Here is a 10,426-nt window from a genome sequence, read left to right as displayed (position 1 = left end):
GTGTTTTCCTAGTTCCGACGTGTACAACTGTACCGATACGGGTCAACTGCAATTGGTCTTGAATTTTTAATTAGGTTTAGGTACGATTGATATTTTAAGTAATCGAAGCTATATATAAATCTTTATATAATTTTTATTTATAGGTAATAAACTAACAACTGATAACTAATAAGTAATAACATTAAATATATCATTTACTCGGAATTCTGCACAATTGAAATTCTGTTGTGTTATAGATGCTTGAATAAATAATATTGTAAATTAATTTTATACTAAAATTGTTGTAAATAAGGTTCATAATAACTAAAGTTGTTTAAAATAGTTTTTTCTTGATATTATACCAAATTTTGAAAATGTTTCCTTCTTCATGACAGTTATACCTTAGTTATTGATTAATTATAATGTTCACTGCTAACATTAATTTAAACATAAAGTCAGTTTTAAATAATATTGAAGTCCTATGTAGTATCTAAGCTGTTCCCTCAAAAGTTAGACTTTATAGCGGGTATTAAAAAAAATTATCTTTTTTTTTATCTAGATAAAAATGTATTTATCTTTAATCTTTATCTAGATACATTTTCATCATATTATATTTATCTTTATCTAGATAAAAAAGTACTTATCTAATCCTAACACTGATTATTACACTATATAATATATATTATTATAACTCAGTAATCCGTATAGAATGGTGCTGCCCCGCTGGTGTTCTTCTATGCGTTCCAATCGATGACGAACACGCCTACACATTGGTAAAACGTAATTAAAATATACGTATTTTAGGCACCCGGGGGACAAACGAGAAAGAATTACCAAGTTTGAACGTTATTCGATGGTGCCTACTAATCTGGGTGATAGGCCAACCTACATACACACGCCTGACCGACTGATACTAGACACCTTCTCACGCGACGACGACACTACGGCGATGATGGGAGGTGAAGTACACGCCACACGGGACTCAGGACAAAGGAAGTTGATTATGGGGAACGGGGGGGGCCTTGTGGTTGATCCGGTTTGGTGCAATGACCACAGGGTACAATTATAATAGTTGGGTAACTCGATGACTTACTCAATGTACTAATTATATATACATAATATATTAGGAGGTATACAGCTGGTGACTCGAGTTGAAAGAAATTCCAAGGGTGAAGTTGTCCTCGATGTACTAGGCGGCCTCTCACAGAACGTAAAAAGATAATGCCATTCAATTGTATGTGTGAGTAGGTCTCAATTATTTCGATTTTTAGTCGTTGTTTGCCTTTGCATAATATACATAAAAAAACCGGCCAAGTGCGAGTCGGATTCGCGTACGAAGGGTTCCGTACCATAATTCAATATTCAATATTTTCATCTCTTGAATAGAAACTTTATGTAATGTATTTTGTATTTAAATGTATGTAGGTAAATAACAATTAATATAAGAATACTATGCATAGGTATGTATTTTATTGATAAGATAAATGGTTTGTTTGTGCCCGTGGCAACGATTTAAAACGATTCCCTATAATTCTGTATTGAAATTTATAGAACGAATCATTTTATACGACGTCACTCATGGCAACCATTTATAAACAAAAATTTCGATCTGAAATCTCAAAATACCCGTTTTAGCACCTACCGGGATTGCTACCTAACCTAACCTTTTTTTTTTTTTAGTATTTGTTATTATAGCATCTACGGAAATACATAATCTGTGAAAATTTCAACTTTCTAACTTTCATGGTTCATGAGATACAGCCTGGTGACAGACAGACGGACGGTCGGACAGCCGAGCGAAAGTAATAGGCTTCCGTAGGGAAACGTACGGAACCCTAAAAACGTTTACGTTTAAACATATGTCCCAGAAGTAATCTTAGATTTCCATGCATAATATTAATATAGTCATCGGTAATTTTATTGTATTATAATTTACCGAAAACCTACGTGAAAAATATTTAAGTTATAACGTATGAAAACGTCTAACGGGATTTTTTTAAATAGAAATAATTGTTTTATCTATCACCATTTTTAATCCTATAAAAATATTATAAATATTGGCAATAAACTACTAAATACACACCATATTTAAATGAATATTATATACCTAAATTGTGTACTTACGTAACACAAGAAATACGCAATTACAGTTCTAAGAAATTAAAAGTATGATGTACTCAGTAGTGGTGATGTAACAGAACCCTCAGCACGTTTAGTTGATTTCGGTGACTACAAATTAACATACCTGGTAAACTGCAACTTATTGTTCCAAAGAAATAATGACGTTCCGACGGCTCCATACGAGTTGGTTCCCGGGTTATCATATATTTTTTTTCAATATTTAGTCAAATATTCAGACTATTAGCGTAACCCAAGAAACACCACGAGGAGGTTGGTTAACAAGTTTCTCAAAAATATTGTTCTTTTTAGTATTTTCATATTTTGAAAATCATTAAATTTTTTGTTAAAAAAATTATAAATAAAAAATTAAGTAATTAGGTAAAAATTATTATTGAAAAAATTTAGCAATTTGGTAAAGTGTATAACACATTTTTTTTAAAAATTAGTATCTGGTAATGAGATTACCGGGACATAACTTCTATCAAAAATTTGTTTTTATTGTTTTTTCTTAGATTTTCTCTTCCCATTGCTTCTGCATTATATATAATATGTTTCCGACTGAACTTCTAACAGCTCATCTATAAATACATAAATATTTGGGTGAGCTCACTATACAATCAACTGTTGTGTTTCGAATAAATACTCTCACAACTATTCGTAATTCTGTTTTTAGTAGTGGAGAATTGTGCTCATATAATTGGCGGAAAACATGCTTCTGGGGAAATATAATTATCAAATATGTAGTTAGTCCATAAACTCTACAATTATTTTGTCAACTGTTGGTCGAGTTGCCATCAACCCGTTTGTGTAAAACAATAAATAACTTCGGTAGAACTCTTTACGGTCATACAGTCTATTGATATACAACAATAGGGATCCAACTCGTACATACCTCTTAATGACCCGGGAATCAATTTGGAACCGGAAGCAATGCTAAGATTTCACAAACAATAAAAATACTGCTCATTCATAATTTGATTCAATAATATTATTATAGCTGATGTTATTTTTACATCAAAGATCATCAAGATTTTTCATGAAACCAATAATTTATGGTTCATGTTTTTAAAAATGTAACAAACATTTTCCTTCAATCTCGCTTTGTATTTAAATAAAACAAATTAATTTAAAATGTTGCTGTACCTATGCGTAAAAAATACATTTTGAAGTGTACATTATTGTAAGTTGTTGGATAATTCAAATGTGTTGGTACAATGAACATTAGAATGTTTCTGTTGCATAACAAGAAAAATAAAATACAATTTTACATACAAAACGTCAATAACATTACAAAAGTAACACTTAAAAAATAAAATTTGTCTTTGTTACAACTAATTATAAATATTTAACAATTACAAATTATGTGTACTAAGACTCAAAAAAGTTTAACATGACATTAAAAAAATGTTTTACAAAGTCGTACAAGACTTAAAACATTTCATCAACAATAATTTATAAACTTAACTCAACTATGATGATAACAAAGCTTCATTGATTTCTTTTACCATTTTAACTCGATTGAGAATTTTTTCAAGCGATTCTTTATTTAATGCACATGTTGAATACCATACAGGGCTATCGGGTGCATAAGATCTTTCAGGAGTGAGGTAAAATAAATTATGTCGTGTTCTAACACTTTCTGGGCTATAAAAAATAAATTTTGTGTAAATATTTATAAAACACACAAATTCAAAAATGTTTGTTAAATTGGAAATAAAATAATAACCATTTTGATAAGTAGAATTCATATAGCTTTACAGGACATCTCAGTGAATTTTCTTCATTCTCATGCTGCTCGTACACTTTTTTCTTTCGAGAATTTGGTAAGTCTATAAAACATTAAAAAAAAAATGAATATTTTTATTTAAGTTGTTAATATTGAACAATATTAATTAATACATACCAATGGAAGGATAATAACGCAGTAATAAGTTTCTGTAGGTTCCTGGTGGAATAACCCCAGATGTTGATGGCTGGTTAGGATTTATTTTCCAATACTTTATAATATGCGAAAATGATAGTTGCATAATATGTTCTTCAATACTCTAAATAGTAATAAACGCAATATTATAAACAAAAATGAAAACTGTATAATACTTACTATAGTATACTTACGGTCAAATTAAAATATTTGGTGTTGAAAAATATCAATGTGCATAACAATACGTAAGGGGAATGTGCCCCGAGCTGTTTACTTTCCCAAAGATACTCTTCTTTAACTCGTATATACTCTAAAATCAAATGGTTATTAGAACACATAAATTAGGTTCAATAAACAAAGTGTATTACTTGTATCATTATAGAGCTGAGTGAACCTTTTAGCTACTTCATTTAAAGTATCGGTAAATTTTTCAAAAGGCATGTCAGTAAATATATTATCTATTCGTCCGTTTTCGAATAAATATTGCTGAATACCTAAACACAGATAATAAATTGTGTCTGGCTCATATTCACTTCCATTTGGTTTGCGGACCTCTTTCACAAACAAGCACAAACAATAATTTAATTCATTAGCTGTTAACTGCAGAAGGTCCAACTTAAATATATTTGTATTTTTCAAGCCCCACACATAACTAGATAATTTTTTCTCGAATTCTATACTTTTCGTGTAAGCCCACTGCCTCCAGGCATTAACTCCTAATTTATACTTGAGACACATATTTGCATCAGGTTTAACTACAGACATCGGAATGGTGTATAGAGGATTTTGTACAACTTGTTGTATTAATCCTGCTGGGATGTATTGTGCCTGAGGATAATCAGTTTTACGAGAGCATTTTGAATTTAAGTTATGCTGAGACTGTGAACAAGATGCACGTTTTCTTGGAAGTCGACATAACATATCTTGAGGGAAAGATATCATATTTTTTTGGATTATATCTTTAAAAAGTATAAATATTTTACTTTAAAATAACATTTTTTTTTAGTATCTTTTAGTTTTGAAACTTACTCTCCGTTGCATCAGGAGCTTGAGGCATAATTGTAGAAGAAACTAAGTTTGCTTCAACATCATCAATAATTTGATTTCTTTGATCATGAGATGTAATGGTGGGTATCTCATCAGCCTCTTGGATCCATGGATCATCTGGCGTTTCTTCTTTCATTTTCTTTAAATCAAATATTAGCTTATTAAATCTAGAGCTTTTAAGAGGATGTCAGTGCACTATTTGTTTTCTCTCTCTGGCCCACGTGCAACATAGACAAAACGCATTTACGCAGAATCATTTTTCTATGTTCTTAAGTAATCTTAGAGTAAAATTACCAATAACAAAAAATGTAGAGAATAATATTTTTGAGGGAATGAGATATCGATTTTATATTTTGTTGTTATTTGACTTTGTATTTGACTTTCAAAATAAACAAAAAACATGTTGTAAATTTAAATCATGATTAAATTATTTAGAGGCAATATTTAGACAAATCAATAAGTCATTCCCTCAAAAATATTATTCTCTATCTTTTATGTAATGGGTGATTTTACTCCAAGATTACTTAAAAACATAGAAAAATGATTCTGCGTAAATGTGTTTTGTCTATGTTGCGCGTGAGCCAGAGAGAGAAAACAAATAGTGCGCTGACATCATCTTAACTAGGTTTTGGAAATAGAATTATAAAGATCATACTATACTCTATTTTGAATAAGAGCTGTACTGAGCAGCCGACTTGTGCGCATGGCTTCATTTGTATGCCGAATTGAGTGGTTGAGTTGATGGGAGAAGTATCTGACCTTTGCCGGATGAAAACTGGTCATCGCCTAGTACAGCTCTTATTCTGAATAGAGTATAGAAACCACCCTCATCATTTAAGATGAAACATTTTTTTTCGCGGTAAAATGTCTTCACTCACAGAAAAAAAATCACATATTATTGAAAAACTAATCAACTCATCGGAAAACTCAAAATCCAAAACCTAGGTTTTCACTGTTTTGATATTAACCGATTTTTCAAAAACAGATTTTTAGCTTTAATTTCAACGAGATCAATTATTTTAAATTACCTTTATATCCTTCAAAATTGCTTTAGTAGTATTTTTAGTTGGAGGAATAACAATTGGAATCGGTAAAGGTATTGGGAATGGCACTGGTACTGGATATGGTGTTACATACTTATGCGTAGGCATTGTAATTGGTATCATCACTGGTTTACTACCAGTTCGATCTAAAAATAAATCGCACCTATTATCGATTGAAATGTTGGGTTATTGATATAAATTTCAGAAAATTAAATCCTACCTGTTTGTACTTCTTTATTAACTTTAGATACCGAATTTTTGAGACTTGTTTTTCTACCAACATTTTGTTTCACTTCCAAATTTTTTTGTTGAGAATTATGTATTCCATCACTCTAAAAGACCACAATATGTGCAGACAAATTTATTTTTATTTAAATAACTACTTATAAAGAGATATGGATAATATGAATAATTTGAATTTACATCAATATTGTTATCTTCTTTATGTCCAGACTGCCGAATAGATATTTGTGAAGCTGAAGATTTTTTTCCTAGTTTCAATTGCATACAATGTAATATTAAAAGCAAATTAAAAACTGGAGTAATTGAATATTTTAGTTATTATATATATGCAAAAAGTAACAGAAAAAGACAAATGTAAATATCTACTATGTAATAATTTTTGTTCTAATGTTATAGTGGGTTTCAAATCAAATGTGACCAGATCATAGTGCTCCGGAAGGTGGTTTTTTGTCACAATTACTCATTATAGAGCTTGAATAAGGTGGGAAATTTAAAATGATTATATTCTTATTTTCCCGCATAATTTAAAAACCATTGATCGTATCACCATACGTGCTTTGATCGAGTTGCATTTGATTTGAAACCCTCAATACCATTTTTTTTTTAAAAATTAATAATTATTGAATCACAGTTTATATACGAGTAAATTAAAAATAAAATTTTTTTAAATTGGCATGAATAAACATTATTACATCTGCCAGTTATTCAGTTTTACCCTGTATAATGTATATACAAAATTATATTTATTTAAATATCGATAGTAAAAAATTATAATATTATTTATGCATAATATATTATATTTATAATATAAAATTATACAAACCGTTTTTAGATTTAGGCTTGATTTTTTGTTTTTTTTCCAGTTGAAATGAATTTAAACATTTTTGGCTACAGAAGAAGTAGGTTGTTCCAATATGAATTGTATTATAATGTGCAAGACATAAAAACTCACAGTGATCACAAACAACCCTAGAAATAAATCATAAGGAAAATATGAATCAGTGATAAAATATTAATAACAGTTAATTGAACTTATAATACTTTTTAGATTCTGAATGGAACAATGAATGTATTGATTTTACAATAATATTTTTTTTTTGTGTCTGTCATCACATTTTAGGACAGTAAAAGTGCTTGGATTTTCTTCAACAGTATCTTTTCTGATAGAAAAGTGAATCTAGTTGGTACTTTGGAAGGGTCAAAAATAAAAAACTCCCAGTAGTTTTAAAAAGCGACAAGAAAAACAAAAGAAAATTTAAGGAAAACAGAAATTTTTACGCAAAATCTGTTTTTGAGAAAATCGATTTTGGTATATATATAAATTTTGACTGAATGTTTATATTAGCATTTTCTATACACCATAACATTTTCCAAATATTTTGACATATTTTGAGCTGTTTACGGACATTTTTAGTTTCCATTTTTTTTATTTTTTGTTTTCTATAAATATCAATAAAATTTTATTTGTTCATTAAAAAAGCTTGAAAATTTAATAGAAGGTTTCTATTATATTGTTCCAAAGGCAGATAAAAAACATTAAAAATCCTTGCTCGCAATTTTTTTTTTTTATAAGTATCTAAAGTTCAAATATTGACAAAATACGTAAAAATGACGAATATTTGCAAGTTATTTTGAGTTAGAAATTCATGAAAATTTTTCTTTTTAAATCTAAGATTTGAAAATGTAATACAATATTCATCATAATTGATATTGTGTACAAGTAAAATTAAATTTTTATGAGCGTTTGAACCTCATATTTTACAACATTTGATATCCACTCGATTTCTCATGTTACGATTTTCTTATTTTCTTGTAATTAAAAAACGAATAACTGTAGATACTTGAAAATTTCACTGAATGTTTATGTTAGCATTTTCTACACACAATAACATTTTCAAAATAATTCGACTCTTTTTGAGCTGTTTAGGGATGTCAGTTTTCAATTTGTTTGGTTTTTTATTTTCTATAATTATCAATAAAGTTTTATCTGTTGGGCCAAAAAGTGTAAGCATTTAATAAAAGGCTCCTGATATATTGTTACAATAGCAGTTGCAAAATATTAAAAATACATAGGCACAATTTTTTTTTTATAAGCATTTGAAGATCAAATTTTGACAAAATTTATCAAATTTAAAATTGAATAATTATTTTGTAGTTAAACATTTATAAAATGTTCAACTTTTATATCTAAGGATTGAAAATTTAAAACAAGATTCCACGTAAATATTTAATTCTGTTGCCAAAAATTCTGAGAAATACATAAGCACAGTTTATTTTTATAGTCATTTTAAGTTCAAATTTGGACGAAATTACATATTAAAAAACCTGGAATAAATATTTTATTTATTTTGTTGTGATTGTTATGATTGTATAATATTATTTGTGGGTACTTGAAACTTCTAAAGTATACTATATTATATATCTATGATAATACATTAGTACCACGGTTTGTTGTTGATGTATAACGCGTTATAAGTACCTACTGGATATTGTGATATGATTAATTTGGAATTTATTGTTGATACCTATTATAGGTCAATTTTTTTTTTTAATACTATCGATAAGTATACCTACCTATAATAGGTATGTCTAATACCTAGACTGACAAACCGTCTCCGCTCAGAATCGTTTTTCTTATACAGTGATATTATATCATTGAATTCAAATTTAATACTACCCATTATACAGTGACCCACTTGTAACCTACTGTACAGCAGAGCGACATCCACTTACCCACCTTTTTGTATTTTTTTTATTTACGTTTTTATCGCAGTAGGCGAGTTGATTTCCGAGACCTACTTTATGTGTTAGTTGATTCCCTGGTCATTAAGATGTACGTACGAGTTGATTCCCGGGTCATTAAGATGTATGTACGAGTTGAATCCCCATTGTTGTATAGGTATACCAGGAACGTAGGTAAAGAGTTCGACCGTCAGACACAACGTGCGCTCAATGTCCACCGAGTCCACGCTCAAATTTACGAAACAAAAACATTGTAGAGTTTATGGACTACGTAAGTATTTGATAATTATATTTCCCCAGAAGCATGTTTTCCACCAAGTATATGGGCTCAATTCTCCACTACTTTAAACAGAACTACGAATGGTTGTGAGAGTTTTCATTTCAAACTCAACAGTTATTTTTTTTAGTGGGCACCCAAATATTTAGGTATTTATAGATGAGCTGTTAGAAGTGCAGTCGGAAACGTATAGGTATAAAATGCAGAAGCAGTGGGATTAGAAAATTTAAGAAAAACAAATTTTTTTGAGAGAAGTGATGTAACGGTATAGTGTATACTGGTAATCTCATTACCAGATACCAATTTTTAAAAAACAGTGTTTTAAATTTTTACCAAGTAACTAAATTTGTTTAATAATATTTTTTTACCAAATCACTAAATGTAGTGACATTTTTTACATTTTTTTACTAATAAATTTTAAATATGAAAAAACTAAAAAAAACAACATTTTTGAGAAACTTGTCAACCCAACCTCCTCGTGGTGTTTCTTGGGTTGCACTATAGTCTTAATATTTAACTAAATATTGAAAAAAAAAATAAAATGGTATCAGTAACTCAACGGTATCAGTTCAGGTAAACAGGTACCCGGGAATCAACTCGTACGCAGCCATTTTATTGTTAGGCATGCGGTGCATGCTGAGCATGCCTGGAGAATTTGCCACTGTCTTTTACAGTTTTACACTAATCTACTACCCGGTACCTATTTAAGGAGTTAATAGGGTGTATTGTATAGAAAAATATTACTTCTCGGAAGTAATTCTCAGGCCTTGTAGAATTGTCGGATTTTGATAACTATTTTTTTGTCTGAAAGAAGAAGACTTTCAGTTTCCACAGGCCACATCGAAATCCGATTTTTTTTATTTTATTTCAAATAATAGTATGCTATAATTTATAAAAAAAACGCTTAAATTGTATTATTTTGAAAGACATATAACATATTATAAAGTTTGAGATTAAAATATTGAAAAACGGAGTTCGATGCGGCTTGTAGAATATTTCCCTCTATTAGTTTAAAAAAATAATCAAATTTGGTTGATTTTACAGAACAGGATC

At 29.2% G+C, this 10,426-nt stretch overlaps 1 protein-coding gene across 1 annotated transcript in view; it reads right to left on the bottom strand.

Annotated features, from left to right (window-relative positions):
- Positions 1–3,192: 3,192 nt before the first annotated feature.
- LOC100571699 (zinc finger MYM-type protein 3-like) overlaps positions 3,193–10,426 on the bottom strand; it is a 19,897-nt gene continuing 12,663 nt past the window's right edge. The window contains exons 2-11 of the mRNA XM_029489864.1: positions 7,178–7,323; positions 6,535–6,602; positions 6,332–6,443; positions 6,097–6,257; positions 5,051–5,207; positions 4,390–4,980; positions 4,216–4,331; positions 4,004–4,145; positions 3,827–3,929; positions 3,193–3,744 (exon numbers count right to left, since the gene is read on the bottom strand). Of these exons, the coding sequence (XP_029345724.1) occupies positions 3,570–3,744; positions 3,827–3,929; positions 4,004–4,145; positions 4,216–4,331; positions 4,390–4,980; positions 5,051–5,207; positions 6,097–6,257; positions 6,332–6,443; positions 6,535–6,602; positions 7,178–7,323 (1,771 nt within the window). The 3' untranslated portion in view covers positions 3,193–3,569. The remainder of the gene's footprint in view (positions 3,745–3,826; positions 3,930–4,003; positions 4,146–4,215; positions 4,332–4,389; positions 4,981–5,050; positions 5,208–6,096; positions 6,258–6,331; positions 6,444–6,534; positions 6,603–7,177; positions 7,324–10,426) is intronic.

This window comes from Acyrthosiphon pisum, chromosome A2 (genome assembly GCF_005508785.2).
Source record: "Acyrthosiphon pisum isolate AL4f chromosome A2, pea_aphid_22Mar2018_4r6ur, whole genome shotgun sequence".
Classification (NCBI taxonomy): domain Eukaryota; kingdom Metazoa; phylum Arthropoda; class Insecta; order Hemiptera; family Aphididae; genus Acyrthosiphon; species Acyrthosiphon pisum.
The sequence above is the reverse complement of the archived record's forward strand: the minus strand, read 5'-3'. Positions and strand labels throughout refer to the sequence as shown.